General features: G+C 38.5%; 4 protein-coding genes across 5 annotated transcripts; 2 read left to right on the forward strand and 2 right to left on the reverse strand.

Moving 5' to 3' along the window:
• Positions 1–237: 237 nt before the first annotated feature.
• Positions 238–7,796, reverse strand: LOC120013031 (pre-mRNA-processing factor 19 homolog 1-like). Its single transcript, XM_038864647.1, has 18 exons — positions 7,643–7,796; positions 7,454–7,539; positions 6,977–7,048; positions 6,807–6,869; positions 6,141–6,227; positions 5,774–5,924; positions 5,566–5,687; positions 5,268–5,384; positions 4,511–4,606; positions 4,364–4,423; positions 3,344–3,418; positions 2,383–2,487; positions 1,830–1,946; positions 1,652–1,744; positions 1,447–1,543; positions 1,010–1,061; positions 822–892; positions 238–730 (listed from the first exon to the last, which is right to left on the reverse strand). The coding sequence occupies exons 1-18, from the start codon at positions 7,653–7,655 to the stop codon at positions 615–617; spliced, it is 1,593 nt and encodes a 530-aa protein (XP_038720575.1). The 5' UTR covers positions 7,656–7,796; the 3' UTR covers positions 238–614.
• A 9-nt stretch (positions 7,797–7,805) lies between these two features.
• LOC120013033 (60S ribosomal protein L23) lies at positions 7,806–10,346 on the forward strand. 2 transcript variants are annotated; one of them, XM_038864649.1, is made up of 4 exons: positions 7,806–7,943; positions 8,420–8,704; positions 9,885–9,926; positions 10,073–10,346. In XM_038864649.1, the coding sequence occupies exons 1-4, from the start codon at positions 7,931–7,933 to the stop codon at positions 10,153–10,155; spliced, it is 423 nt and encodes a 140-aa protein (XP_038720577.1). In that variant the 5' UTR covers positions 7,806–7,930; the 3' UTR covers positions 10,156–10,346. The 2 variants fall into 2 exon arrangements, with proteins under 2 accessions (XP_038720577.1, XP_038720578.1); XM_038864650.1 differs by lacking the exon at positions 7,806–7,943 and adding an exon at positions 8,251–8,275.
• An 85-nt stretch (positions 10,347–10,431) lies between these two features.
• Positions 10,432–11,343, reverse strand: LOC120013034 (protein PROTON GRADIENT REGULATION 5, chloroplastic-like). Its single transcript, XM_038864651.1, has 2 exons — positions 10,715–11,343; positions 10,432–10,630 (listed from the first exon to the last, which is right to left on the reverse strand). The coding sequence occupies exons 1-2, from the start codon at positions 10,919–10,921 to the stop codon at positions 10,526–10,528; spliced, it is 312 nt and encodes a 103-aa protein (XP_038720579.1). The 5' UTR covers positions 10,922–11,343; the 3' UTR covers positions 10,432–10,525.
• A 149-nt stretch (positions 11,344–11,492) lies between these two features.
• On the forward strand, positions 11,493–14,839 carry LOC120013032 (heterogeneous nuclear ribonucleoprotein 1-like). Its single transcript, XM_038864648.1, has 2 exons — positions 11,493–11,801; positions 13,353–14,839. Exons 1-2 carry the CDS (start codon positions 11,580–11,582, stop codon positions 14,490–14,492), a joined length of 1,362 nt encoding a protein of 453 aa, XP_038720576.1. The 5' UTR covers positions 11,493–11,579; the 3' UTR covers positions 14,493–14,839.
• Positions 14,840–15,158: the final 319 nt, after the last annotated feature.

Raw genomic sequence — 15,158 nt, forward strand, 5'->3', positions numbered from 1 at the left:
ATATTGTTTGTTAAATATTCCCAGTGGAATGAGAACAAAATCACACTCATAAAATAATTTTCAAATTCAAAAGTCCTCTCACTCACTACAAAAGTGTGTGGAGGTATGAATGCAGAGAATCTGATTTTGTTGGGGGGAGGTGAGTGTGAAGTTTAACTTAGGGTTGAATTTACAAAGTTGTTAACTCCAGTATGTGAAACTTATGATCCCATTCAACCCTACGTGCAATCTCCATTCTTTGAGAATAGTTTGGCTTTAGCCACAGTTCCTCTTTCTTATAGTGTAACTCAAAACTGGAATCAGAAAGTGTGTATCCGTTAGTGTACAAACATTGTTAAGCTCACCATCTTGTATAAGAAGGAAACATCAAGAGGCCTGATGAATCTATTTGTGAAGGTCAAAAAATAACACGCCGGAGCGGCTTCGAAACTTCAAATAATTTGCTGAAAGAATACTAGCTGTAGGCTGTAGCTGAGTCACTTTCATTTCATCAGATGATATACATAATCCAGTGTAACTGCTGGCTCGTTACAGACCTGCTAACATAAACGAGATTCTCTTTTAAGAAAGAGAGCTGGAAATTCCTTGTTCCAGATAGACTATTTGAAGGAGCTTCAAGATTCTAATGAACCATCATCCCCACGCAGGCCGAATAGGCGGAGGTTACGATCCATCGACCCAACTGCAACATATTTTGCATCTGGACCAAATTTTACACAAGTTGTTTTACCTGCAGTGCAATAAAAGTAGTCATTGAGGACTGTAACAAGCGTTGCAAGTCACAGGTGACAACCATCAAGAGAAGCAGAAAGCCGACGAACCTGTGCCAGACAAGTCTGGGAAAGTTTTAATACAATTCCATTCCGCTTTAACACTGGCAACTTGGTAAATTCTGCAGAAATACGAGCCTCAAAAAGTTAATCTAAAAGGTTCATTCAAATGAAATCAAGTTTTCATAAGGGTGCTACAACTCTTCATGCTATCACTAATAAGATTCATATGAGGTCACCTAATATCTGCGCCTGCAATTGCAAGGTAATTTCCGCCATGATCAAATTCCGCTGCAAAAAAAACAGAAATCGAGAACCCATTATACATGTTTTTTTCATCATTTTGGATCTTCTGATGGAAAAGGAAAAACATCGACATGGAGGAAAAAGTCCCCCCATTTTTTCATCACCAAGAATTTGTCAACTTTTAAAAAAAGTCCCCAATCCAAAAAACCGTCACGTTAGGGACGCAGATGAAATACATGAAGACAAGCAAATTGCTTCAGATGCTCATATAGAAAAATCACAAATACGAACGAGCAAGTTTTGGAGAAGGTTCTATTCAATTTATAAAAGACGTAAAGCAGAAACTGTTCCACAAACAAGAAAATAATAAGTTAGTTTTCTCTATATGATGATTGAAGCTGTCAATGTTCGGGACCAATATATTACATACCGTAGTTTGTTGGTGTGTCTGAATCATCAAAGCTCAATGTTCGGATGTTCTTCAACTTGCGTAGATCGAATACTTTAACACTATCATGAGCTGCAGTCTGTCCAGTTCAAACATATAAATGAATGCAAGTATGATACACTGCACATCTGCAAACCCCTATCCAAAATAAAAAAAGAAACAAAGAAAAGATAAAGAGGGAAACTACCGCAAGGAAGTATCCATTTTCTGAGAAAGACATAGAAGTTATTGGGCCAGTTTGCCCTGATTTAACGTGATCATCAAAATTTGCAACATTTTGCTGAAAATCAAAAAAAATGAAAGAACTTGTTATTAACAAGAAAATAAAATCATTCAGGCTGATTGTCAATCTGGCTGTTCTATACCTGACTTTTTACATCCCAAATTTTAACAAGGGCCCCAGAGGTGCCCATTCCCAGAATGAGACCATCAGGATGAAATGCAGCAGATGTGAAGCCCTCAGATCCTGAAGGATCTGTAACCTGCAAAATTGAGAGTGCGATGTGTCCAGCCAGCATGAGGATAACATGGTAATAAATAAATCGAAATTTGAACCTAAAATTAATTAAGATTTTCCTATTTTACACACACACACACACACACACACGGAATGCCCAACTATACAAGGAATTATGGATATCAGCATGCAATCAAGACATAATGAATGTTTCAAATTCAAACTCTATAAACAGGTGAAAAGGTAATACTAGTAAATTGTAATTAGAAATATCAGTGAGGCTAAAACAATGCTTTGGACCTGAATGTGGCCTTTCAATAATTTTTCAAGCCCTAAATGAGGTAAATAATTCTCAAAGATTTCTTATATTCCTCTTGAGGAGATAATTGTCTATTCAGTACTAGCTGGACTGTAGCTTGTCAACTCTACTAAGCCATCCGCACAAAGAGAGAGAGAGAGACCTGTGCCAAGCAGAGCGCAGTGAAAAGATCATAGAAGCACCATGTATTGTCAAGAGAGGCAGTCACACAGTAGTTGTTAGTGGCATGGACAGTGACAGCCTGCACCTGAAAGAAATAATGAAATAGATTTTGGCCATCAATAACAAACAAACAAGAAAAAGGATATAGCCACAGCATTATTGTATAACAAAATCAAGGGTAGAAAAAAAAAACATGATCAAGCAACCACACAGAACAAAAAGAAAGTGAAGTCCATCGAACTTCGTTCCTGCATTGAGTTTCAGCAATATTCAAGAAACCCTCTTATATACAGCCACTGCTAACCCAGGATGATGAAACTCGTCAAAAAGGAAAATGATTTAATTAGGAGACACTGAATTATGTCAGTGATTTCCAAATCAATAGTGGTCCTTCTCTCTTAAGTCTTATCCATATTTCAGGTATGATTTCCTTTCTGGAAAAAAAGTACAGTAGATGAATATTGCAAAGAGTCGCCCATCTTCTCTAAAAGGGAAAAAAAAGTGTGCTTAAGGAGGAAATCACAAGGAACATTGAGTGTACTTGCCAAATCTCAAACTTGTCCATCATTATGGTTCATATTTTTATTTACCAGTAAGGCACGTGCTGTAAAAGCACATAAATGATAATGAACAAGAACTTTAGGTAACTTATGCCTAAAGCAGTGTCTCAAGGTTTTTCGCTAGACCAAACTCAAGAAAAAAGGACACAAGTTTAGGCTTCAAAACCCTTCAAGAGCATTCTCAGGCCCGAAATAACAGAGGTGTCACATTGAGACCTTAAAAAGTTTAACTAAGATAAATACTATTGAATATGCAAAACAAAAAAGCTCCGAAATACAACTGATAGAGTGAAAGGTAACAACTAGAATAATTCAAGACGGGCAGACGAACATATGAAGAATACCAAATAAAAAATGACCACAACGGAAAGGTATATATACTTCTGCTGTATGATCTTTCAAGACATGCCTACAGTTATAATTCCCATCTTCAGCCCCTTGCCATATACGAACCGTCTGCATCAACAAAGAAAAAGAATTAGTTAAGTATGCAGTGCAAGCTTAACTTAAAACAAAGAAACGAGCATGGAGTGCTTGATACCATAAATAAATAATTTCTTGCTTCATTCAACCTCTAGTTTCAATGTTAACAATGTCCACCCTAGCATGTCACACCAGTAGTTACATATGAAATGGCCACAAAGCATCATGCTTTTCCCCCATCGACACCCCCAAAGGAGTGGGGGGTCTGGGGGGAAAAAGCAATCAAGGAAACACCACAACCAGGCCCCTACGAAACAAAGATCAAGTGATATAATGACTCAGGCCCCGTACACAACCATCAGCAACACTACTTTAAAAGTTAAACTCCCATGCAATGAGTGGGGTAGGGACATACAGGATGTACGCAGACTTAGCCCCCACATAATATGTGGAGAGGTTGTTTCCAGGAATTGAACCTATGGCCTCTAGGTTGCACTCCTGCAACACCTACTTTAAGCCAAAAAAATAACCATGTCTAAACATCTACCATAAACTAAGCACAACCTTCATTAACAATTTTCAGCACCATCTACCAGTGGGGGATTAAAACACGTTCACAGCCAAGATTAGCACACACGTCATAAACCATCGCCAACAGAAAACGCATCATTAATTAAGTTTCAACAATGTGCCAATCCACTTTCCGTTTTAAGAGATATTCTTTTATCAAAATCTAAACATAGTCAATTAGACAAAGAATATATTAACTTCCCGTTACATAAATAACACCATTTTAAGCTCGAATATCTTGTGCCATTTTACATGGTAAAACAATGATACATATTAAGACATACAAACAGGCACTACAAAATTGAAACGTTATACTAAACGTTTTAGGTCAAAATTTATTGATCACGTAAAAGATGATCCGAAAGTTCTACAGATGATAATCGAGGACAGGAACAGAACACGGCTTACCTTGTCTGCTGAGCTGGTCAAAACTACATCACCATCACCCACAAACTTTACGCTAGTAACCTACCAGAGAGAAAATGCATGATCAGCTAAGAGATCCCATGAACAGACAGAAACATAGAAGGAAGCGGGAAAAGAGATGGAGAAAACCTTCTTTGAGTGACCACTGAGTGTGGATAAGATCTCTCCTGATGATTGATCAAAAACTACAGCATTTGCATCAGCCCCTCCGGTTGCAATTCTGTCCTGGGAAATTATTTAACAATAACATGAGCTGAGGGAAAATAACTTTATATAAGTAAATGGTCCATCTGGCCAATATATATTGTCAAAGCACAGCCAAGGATACCTGACAATTCAGCGGAACTTAATAGTAAAAGTTGTATAAACAAAGACATCTAAAAACACAATAATATGTTCAGTACAGATATAGATCAAGTCGTGTGAGATGACTCTGACCCCAAAAATTTAATACGAAGATACCAATACAATGCTACATGACATATTTTCGATCTTAACAGCTTATTCAGATATTGTCATGCCATACAATCTTTGAAGGTTCTTAGCATTCATGTGCATTGTGCTATGATAGTTTATAAATACAAGGTACTTTCACGTTTTCTCAGACGTTTAGGAATGAAGGTTCCAGAAAGTATAAGATGACATACAAGTAGGAATGCAAAGAGTGAGTGTGTGTGTGAGTGTTGGGTTTTGTGGTTTTCTTTCTTTCTCTTCATTTTTAACTTGGGGAGGGGGTTGAATTTTATCTATGCACATTTCTCACTCAAATTACAAATTAGCACCTACAAATAGCTCCACATAAAAAATAATATTGTCTAAAGTCTCTAATTCACAAGTAGATACAAAACACTAAATGAGAATGATCATATCATATGCAATGTCATACCCTGGAATGATGGATATCAAGAGATATGATGCCTGGTTTGCTAGTTTTGTGAAGCGGATGACTAGAAAGCTGGGTATATTTCTCCAGTGCATCAACAGAAGCCAATGTTGCACGGGTCTGGAAAGAATGAAAGAAAAGGGAAATTTGAAAAGATGATCAATTAACAACACTATTTATAGTTAAACAATGCCGTTCAAAGAAAACTGAACTATCTCATTATATAAGGTTGAATAAAAATAGAGCTGATTAACACACTAACAAATGTTCAGTAACAGGGAAATGAAAATAATCAAACCACCTGACGCTTCTTCCGCTGTTGTGAGAGAGCTGCATTACATTCTGTTAGGTCAGCTATGATGTTAGCAGAAATTCCAGGGCGTGCTTTCTTTGCACCAGGGCCCAACTCCTCATCCTCAGCAGCTGTCATAACAAGAACAGAACTCAAATGAATGCTAGGGTGGTACTGACAATACATTAGTGAAATAACAAGCACATAGAGAAATAACCTCTTCTCCCATTGCTAACCCCGGTAGAGGCATTGGCTGACACAGCTGTTGAAGTTGACATAGGTATCTGCCTCTCAGCCTGTGCAAGTAAGGACCCTGCTTCATCCCTCTCCTTCTTTAGTCTTGCAATCACACGACAGGCAGCATCATGCTGCCAAAATATGAAAAACAACAAAAATCTATTTAGGTGGATTCATAAAGTAAGAAAGTGTTTATACATCACGAGCAATAAAAAGGCACAAGAAAGAGATGAAATTGACAGAACCGCTCATGCAAAACACTCTATCAAAGCCAAAATTCAAACTAATCTTATTCTACTCTGAGACGGAATACAACTTATTATTAGTATACAACTTAATGAAGATACCTGGTATAGTGCATGGCTCAACTCCTGCCTTGCTGTATGTAGTTGTTGCTCCAACGCAAAGTTTGATAACATCAAACTATCCCATTCCTACAAAAGGACAAGTAAAACAACTACTTTAATAAGCAATAAAGTGCATACAATAAAAAAATATTAGAATAAGTACATTATTCAATGAAGTTTGATAAACTCTACAGTATTAACACATTGCACTCAAGCTCAGTAAAGATAAAGCAGACAGTCCAAAAATGGGAGAAAATGTCAACAGGCTTCGACACTCAAGCTTCATTTTTTAATAATACAAACTTCACTGGGAAAGAAAGACATGGCAGGGTCCGTGCTCGACAAAACCAGAAAACTAGTCAACGACTACAACTTTCGTGATGTGTTAAAAGAAATGACACAAAAAACAGAGAATCTAATCACTCATGGTATCCATGGTACCAGAGAATAATTGTTGTATGTACTAGGTATGGGCCTCAAATTTCATAGAATCTATTGATTGCACGGGCAAAAAATTTCATAGAACAAAATCAACACCAACACACAATACAACAGAAACATACTACAGCAAGCTCATATACTAGCTAAACTAAAGCATATCCTGATAAAGAAGTTACATTTGTATTTAAATCTGCAAACAAAGGGTAACATAACATATGTACATACGTTTTGGAACATTCCAATCATCCCAGGTATGCTAGCAGTCTGCACCATCCTTGGCTTCACAATCTGCAAGGCATGCCCATCTATATGAATAATAGCAATAGTAGCTATAAAAATTTCTCGTATAACATATTTAAACACACACATAACACAAAAATCGATGTTTTGCATACCTTGCCTGTTTTTACTGGGACAATGTCATCCATAGCAAGTGGTTCACTGGTGATTGGGCATTTTCCATAATCCTATTCAATAATAGACAAAAGTAACAATACCTATAACAGCAATTCGATAGTGAATTAAAAAAAAAAAAAAACATAGAACTATGAAAATTCGGGAAAAATTAAAAAGAAACACATATAATCCCCTAGAAGCCATTGAATTGTAAAATTGTAAACTTCATGTTATTTTCTGGGTAACCAAACAACAACTAATAGCCACATTGCTACTGTAAACAAAATGGCACAATAATTTCGGCTTCCCAAAAAAAAAACTATCAAAAGGTCTAATAGATCAAGTATTTGTCTTCATCCTGCTCAAGAGCAGCATAAAAACGACGGTAATTTTTCTACTTCCCAAATCTTGATAGTGAGCAGCAGACAAATGCAAAAGAAAACCCTATAAAAAGAAAGAATTTACTTGAAAATTACCGATATGTGCCTCTCAATTAGGCGTTTCTCGAAGAGCAGCCCAGACGTCCTTGAAACGACGGGCTCTTCCGGCACCTCGCCGGATACTATTCAGACAGTAGCAAAACAAAAGCAGGTACATGAGATCGAGAAACCAGTAGAAAAAACATGAATCGAAGTCTGAAACGAAGAAAGAGAGATATTTGTTACTTGAGCAGTTCATGGGGGTAGAGAATTAGGGTTGCCACGGGAGCAACTCTTTGCTGGTTTTTGGAGGACTAAAAGAGAGGGAAGCGGAGGCTACTGCTTCACTACCGATACCAATAAATTTGATTGGTGAAAAAGTGCCGTGTACTTTTCTGGTATTTTTTTAAAAGAGCGTGGTCTAAACTGGTATTTCGATGATCACAGAGTCACAACCAAAAACCCTAGCTCACCCTTCTATATAGATGGCAAAAGCCCCAAGTTAATCCGTTCGTTTCCCTTCCCTCCGCGGAGATGTCGAAGCGAGGTTAGTTTACAGCAGCTCTGTCTCTCTTTGAATCGCTAGATTTTCTATACGATATTCTGTTTGTTTTCCGTGAAAATCAATGTGAGTATAAATTTCGAATCGCTTTTTCATCTGATAATACTCGAGCAGTGTGTTTTCAATAACATCTATAATGTCAATCTCTGTTGTGAATTCATAGCAGAATAAACGAGCATGGTTTGATGTTTTATCGTATTAACTCTGCTTCTCGTCTTCGTTTTCAAAATTTAAAGCTTTTGTTGTGCTGGTTTTCTGTTGAAGGTAGCGTCTTGATCAATTGCGGCTAACTGGATTTGCTATGGATTGGTCTTTCTGTTGGGTTCAAAAGCTCTATTCTCTTGCGTTTCTGTGTATTGTTGTTTGAGCGCTAACTGCCTGCTTAGAACCGAGCCCAAATTTTTTAATGCGAGCGGTAGCATGTATTGTTTATTTACTTGTACCTTAAAATTTTAATTCAGGACGTGGAGGATCTGCTGGTAACAAGTTCAGGATGTCACTGGGTCTGCCGGTGGCAGCCACAGTGAACTGCGCCGATAACACCGGTGCAAAGAACCTTTATATCATATCCGTGAAGGGGATCAAGGGTCGTCTCAACAGGTTGCCATCTGCTTGTGTTGGGGATATGGTGATGGCCACTGTCAAGAAGGGGAAGCCTGATCTCAGGAAGAAGGTTATGCCTGCCGTCATTGTCAGGCAGCGGAAGCCCTGGCGTAGAAAGGATGGTGTCTTCATGTACTTTGAAGGTCTTATTTATTGCTTTGTAGTGTGGTGGCCAGTAATATTTTCAAATACAATTGTTTGCGCTATGATTTTTCAACTTGTGTTCATTCTTATATTTGTATTTTACCTTATGTTTAATCGGTTGCTGGCATGTGCAGAAATGGGTTTAGAAGGTTTAGTGATGCAATTTAGTTTCACAATCATTTTGCTCTGGGTTGTGCACATATCATGATATTATACTTTTTTACACCAGCAAAAGAAAAATAGTGGCATCAAATATTTTATCGAGTGGGATTTCTCGTCAAGCAGCTTCTTGCTTTTCGCAAACCTATACATTTATTATCATATTTCACTCTGATTAATTTCTTGTAATGAATCGTCTGCTGTGGTTATTATCTGTCATGGTTTTCGTTGGTTGATTTGCTGGTGATGTGATGTTGAGAATTTTCTTTCAAAGTTTCACGCTTTCTCTTCATCTCCCAACCTTACATCTATTATGGATTGTGTGTATTTATGTAATCCCTGTCTAGGTTGGATATTTGTCAACTTTAGTATAACTTATTATTCTGGTTAGGTTTTTGGGCAAAATTCATGTAGTTATGGAACTTTGAAGATTATTCCTTTTTTATGGCTTCTGTAGAGAGCTTTTTTCATTACCACCAGATTTAAGTCAGGTATCCGCTTTGCTATTCAATGGTTGATACAGTTACATGTCTGGCAAATTTACTTGGTCCATCGTTACAGATGTCTTGATGCTTTTGATGCTCACATCTGCTCCATTTGGACCCTATATCTCTTTGTATAAGCGATTGTCATTGATTTTGCTGTTGTCCTGTTTTAGAATTTTATTGTATGTTTACAAGTATGCCATTTTGGTTCCAAGTAATGATCTTCATATCCCCTTCTGGAGCAATTGTTATTGATTTTGCTGTTGTCCTATTTTAGAATTTTATTGTATGCTTACAAGTATGCCATTTTGGTGCCAAGTAATGATCTTCATGTCCCCTTCTGGAGCTTTGTTTTTGGTTAACAGCATGATGTGCAGCTAACTTGCAGCCTGCAACCCTTGTAATGGTTGGCCAAGCAAAACATGCTTGTGTTCCATACATGCTTTTTGTTTTTTTTTTTTTTTTCATTTGTGGAAAAAAAAGTTTACTTCAAAATACTTCACCTGATATTCTGTTGTGTCTGGTTTTCTTTCAGATAATGCTGGTGTTATTGTGAACCCAAAGGGAGAAATGAAAGGTACTCGTCAATACAAATCCATTTGAAATTGTAGTCACTGTTTGTTCTGGTGCTCTGACCATTAAATATGTAGTGTCTTTTATTTTGATGGGAAGGGGAAAGGGATTTATTATAGTTGACATTCCTGCTGATTGCTGTTGTTTTAGGTTCTGCTATTACTGGTCCAATTGGGAAGGAATGTGCTGATCTCTGGCCTAGGATTGCAAGCGCGGCCAATGCTATCGTCTAAGAGTGTTTCTTGCATTATTGCTATGCCGCAAAGCCCCCTTGTTTCACTGTTTTTGCCATAATCAGAAATTCTGTAATGCCCTTATATGTTGGTAGGTGAGAATCAAATTTTGTGTTGCGCTATCACATTTTAGATTCGATGACTTTTATCTTGAATCTGACAAGGTAATATAGTGAAATGTTTGCTGGTTATGCGTTGGTCGGTATGAAAGTACATTTGCGAGGAAGAAAGAAGGTTACAGCATTTGATCTACTATTTGGACAGGTAAGACAGAGGAAAGATGCTTAAGGTTGAATGAGTAAAATTCTTCTGCAACTGAAAATGTTGAATGGACGATTGCCTTCAAATGAGGAAGAGTATGCGATTTTCGTCAAGCGAGGAAGCCAAGTCTCTCTCCATTTTTCTTGGCCAACCTGATGAGTCCTTGCTTTTGTTTTGCATCTGCTCCTATTGATTTGCAGAATTCAGTGATCACCTGCAAATTTTAACAACATTTGAAAGAAACCTCCACAACTAAAATGAAAAATCAAAGATGAAAGAAAGAGGGATTGATTGGTACCTGTGAGTGGACAGCAATTGCTTTGCCTCTGAGCTGGTTGAACCTCTTCTTACCAACAATATCACGAGTGACAACAACAATTGGAGCAAACAAACCTTTCCCTTCATTCACATTCTTCATCATAGGCTGTGATCTTGTTGGCTTCCCAACTCTAACTCTACTCCTTGGTACTGATTTAGCCAGCACACCATAATCCTCAAAAACCATTGAACTACCCCAACTCCCCTTGAATGCTGTACTCAAAGAAACTCAAAGAAACTGAAGTAGCCATTAATGACCACAAACTAAGTCTCTTCACTCCCAACTTCCCTACTTCCAATGAAGAAATCTGTAGAGGGTTTAGTGATTCTAAGGATCTGTGATGGATTTGCTTGGTGGGTTTTGTTTTGATTTTGAAGAGGATGATATCTTGGGTGCAAATTTGTGAGCCATGGAAATTTTTATGGCCCCAAGTGGGTTGGGGAAGATCTAGGTATGGTGTTTTACTGGCTATTTCTTTGGGGTGGGCCCATTGGACTCATTTGGTGGGATGATATGGGCCGTCCAATGGACGTTTTGTGGGTTTTGACCAGCCCGGCCCATTGACACTACAAGGCGCAAAATCTTTTCTTAATTTAGCCTACGCACGTGCACATCACGTGATGAAGCGGTACTACCTGATTCACATTAATGGACAACTATACCAAACCACATGAAATCTCGACCGTCTATCCAAATCAAACGGATCTCGACCGTCGAAACCTAATATCTTTGGCCATAAGGGTTACTCTCGCTCGTCGGCCACAAACCCTCTTTCCCCTTTCGACGCCCAATCCCAAACCCTCAAAAACCTCAAATCTCTCTCACGCACACAGGGGAGGTGGAGATGGATTCGGATCAGGGAAAGCTTTTCATTGGCGGGATTTCGTGGGAGACAACGGAGGACAAGCTCCAAGACTACTTCTCTCATTACGGAGAAGTTTTGCAGGCTGTGGTGATGAGAGACAAGATCACTGGCAGGCCTAGAGGCTTTGGATTTGTTGTCTTCGCTGATCCTGCTGTCCTTGATGCGGTTCTTCAGGACAAGCACACCATCGATGGTAGAACGGTGAGAGAGCCCCGATTTTGTGCCGGTGTATTTTGAATTAGGGTTTCTTTTCTTTTTTTTTTTGATTTCTTTCGGCATTAGTGATTCGAATGGTTGAATTTTTTACGAGTCAGATTTGGGACTCTGAGCATAGTTGTTTCGTAGCTATTCTGATTGGTGTAAGCATTTTGATGTGTCGTTATTATTTCCCGAGGCTGTGTGTGATTTGCTATTGTGGTGTTAAGTGATGGCTTTAACTATTTTCTTTATGGTCTGCGGACTTCCTTGTTGAAATTTTGAATTTGTTGTATTGTTTCGTTGCAATTATTTTATGAGTTGCCTTAGCTTTTGATTTTCTATTTTGTTTGGTTATACTGCTTGTATGTGCCTTTTCTGGTGGAACTTTTTTTTTTTACTCTCTGGGTTTTCATATGGCTCAACTGTTGTTTCACTGTTAGTGTTGTTGAGTATGTGTTACAATTTTTCTGATTAATAAAATCTAGGTGTTCTGTTTAGGGGTTTCGACTAGTTTGAATTTTCATCCATGTTTTGATTTCTAAGAATATATTGTTGGTAATTCAGGTTGAAGCATTTTGGTTGTGGTAGAAGGCATGAATAGTTCTGAGTGAATTTAAACTTTCAATTGCATACCTTTTCCATTCAATTTATTTTGAACTCAAAAAATTGTATCTTAGATGAATTTCTGAGTTCTCTATGGGAAAGAAAAAAGGCACGTAGAGAGAACTCCCTTGTTCATTTTTTTAACCTTATTGTTTCTTAAGCTGGAGTAATAGTAAGCACGGCTTTTAAGTTAATGGTATCTCCTTGTTTACTGCTTAACAACTGATGGGTTTAGTGATCAAATGCATTACACGTTTTAGTATGCTAGTGATGCAACTTAAATCATGGTTTACTGCATAGTAGAAGTGATAATTATTGTTCATGTGAATTGACATTTTTTGTGGTTACGTCCAGATTGAGTGTCTGAGTGAAAAGTATGTGATGCCATTATTGCATATAATTCTTGTCGTGGTTATGCTGTTCTGTAATTTGTACCTTTTATGTATGTTAAATTGGAGTCTCCAAGTGTGTTCTGGTCTCATTGGTGCATATTTTGAAAAAATATAGTAATACGCTCGTCCTGCTGTGTTTCATGATATTTACAACTAACCTTTTCATTTTGGAAAAAAAGATTTATAATGAACCTTCTGATGCAGATTTCAAGTTCTTCAGTAAATTGGCAGTTCCTTTAGAAAATTGTGGAGGTCTATAATTCATTCAGAGGTTTCAAACTGCGTTTATTTCCCTTAGCAAGCCTGCATGGATAAATACGTATGTGGTTGCTTGAGTTTATTGGTAGTTTTTTCTGCCTATGTTAAGTGTTATGGCTATTAATCTGAGTAATGTTTCCGTTCTGTGCATTTTTGAATATTTTTAATAGGCATTTATTCCTGAATCTTATTCAATGTTCAAAGCGTATGAATTTTTTCAGTTGGCATTTTTTGAATGATTTTAATTTCAATTGCTTGCTTCAACATGCTCTTAATATACTTTCTCGTTTTCATCAATAAGGTTGAGGCAAAGAGGGCCTTATCCAGAGAGGAGCAGCAAACGTCTGGAAGAGCAGGAAACTTCAATCCTCCTAGGAACAGCGGAGGTTCTGGAAATGTTGGGACCAAGAAAATATTTGTTGGAGGGCTGCCTCCCACTCTGACAGAAGACGGATTTCGTCAGTATTTTGAAGCCTATGGCCATGTAGCAGATGTAGTTATAATGTATGACCAGAATACTCAACGTCCTCGTGGATTTGGATTCATTTCTTTTGATTCTGAAGATGCAGTTGAAAGAGTTTTACATAAGACCTTTCATGATCTGAATGGTAAGCAAGTTGAAGTTAAGAAGGCTCTTCCTAAAGATGCCAATCCTGGTGGAGGTAACCGTTCCATGGGGGGTGATGGTGGTGGCAGTTACCAGGGATATGGTGCTTCTGCCGGTAACACAAGTAGTTATGATGGTCGAATGGATTCCAGTAGGTACATGCAGTCTCAGAGTACTGGAGGGGGTTATCCATCTTATGGCTCTTCTGGGTATGCTGCACCTGGCTATGGCTATGGTCCTGCCAATAATGGTGTTGGCTATGGTGGTTATGGCGGTTATGGTAGTGCCAATAGTGGATATGGTGGGCCTGCTGGGGCAGCCTATGGTAACCCAAACATTGCAGGTGCTGGTTATGGGAGTGCTCCCGCTGCTGCTGCTAGAGCTTCATGGAGCAATCAAGCTCCCTCTGGTTATGGTGCTATGGGCTATGGGAGTGCTACTCAATGGGGTGCTCCTGGTGCTGGCAGTGGTCGTCCAGGTTCAGAACCTGCTGGACAATCTCCTAGTGCAGCTGCGGGTTATGGGAATCAAGGTTATGGGTACGGTGGTTATGGTGGAAGTGATGGATCTTATGGGAATCCATCTGGTTATGGTGCTGTTGGTGGGCGTTCTGGGAGTACTCCAAACAGCAATGTTAGTGGTGGTGGGGTTGATGCACAAGGCAATGGTGGCAGCTACATGGGCAGTGGCTATGGTGATGCCAATGGGAATTCAGGGTATGGAAATTCTGGGTGGAGGTTTGATCCATCTCAAGCAAATGGTCCCCATGCAACACAGGTTGGTTATGGGAGTGGCTATGGTGGTGGTCAGTCTCGGCAAGCTCAACAACAGTAAATTTCAAGAATTTCAGGCCAGCTGGAACCTCGTCTTTGTTACATTGAACCTTGTGGTTTCTCTTTTCCAGCGGCGAGGATAGCAACTCAAGTTGAATCCCAATAAGCTTTGGGTCTGGTTGGATTGCTTGATTTCCAGTAGTTTCTAGTATCTATTTTGATAGTTTATAATAAGTAGTAATTGCAAGGCGTACTAGGTCTCCCATTTAATGTTTTTGAGTGTGGTTCTAAATTTGGCGTGCTTATAATTGTCTACTAGATCTTATGAGCTTTTCTTTTTTTGCCGTAGTGTTTAAGCCGTAGTTGCTTATATAACTTAATTTATGTTAGTTTGATTGCAATTAATTATTTTGCTGCTATTAGTTTGTTTGTTTTCATATTACCATTTTCAAATAGGGTGATGCTAAGAGAGATTTATTGAATAGTTGTATTGGTAGATTTATGGTGACAAGGAGAATTTTTTTTTCTGATAAGGTAGTTTTGGTGATAGCAGTGGAGTTATGAATGAGCCATTTGGGTTGAACACTTGGTAATGGTAGCGGTACTCGTAATGGTAACGTTACTCATAGTGGTAGTCAACTCTTTCAGGATGGCATAATCATTTCTCCTGTATTTGCCCTTGTGTTGTACAGGAGGGTCGCTCGAGTTCTGATGTGGAGTAACCTGA

The sequence above is a fragment of the Tripterygium wilfordii genome, chromosome 13 (assembly GCF_013401445.1).
Source record: "Tripterygium wilfordii isolate XIE 37 chromosome 13, ASM1340144v1, whole genome shotgun sequence".
Classification (NCBI taxonomy): Eukaryota; Viridiplantae; Streptophyta; class Magnoliopsida; order Celastrales; family Celastraceae; genus Tripterygium; species Tripterygium wilfordii.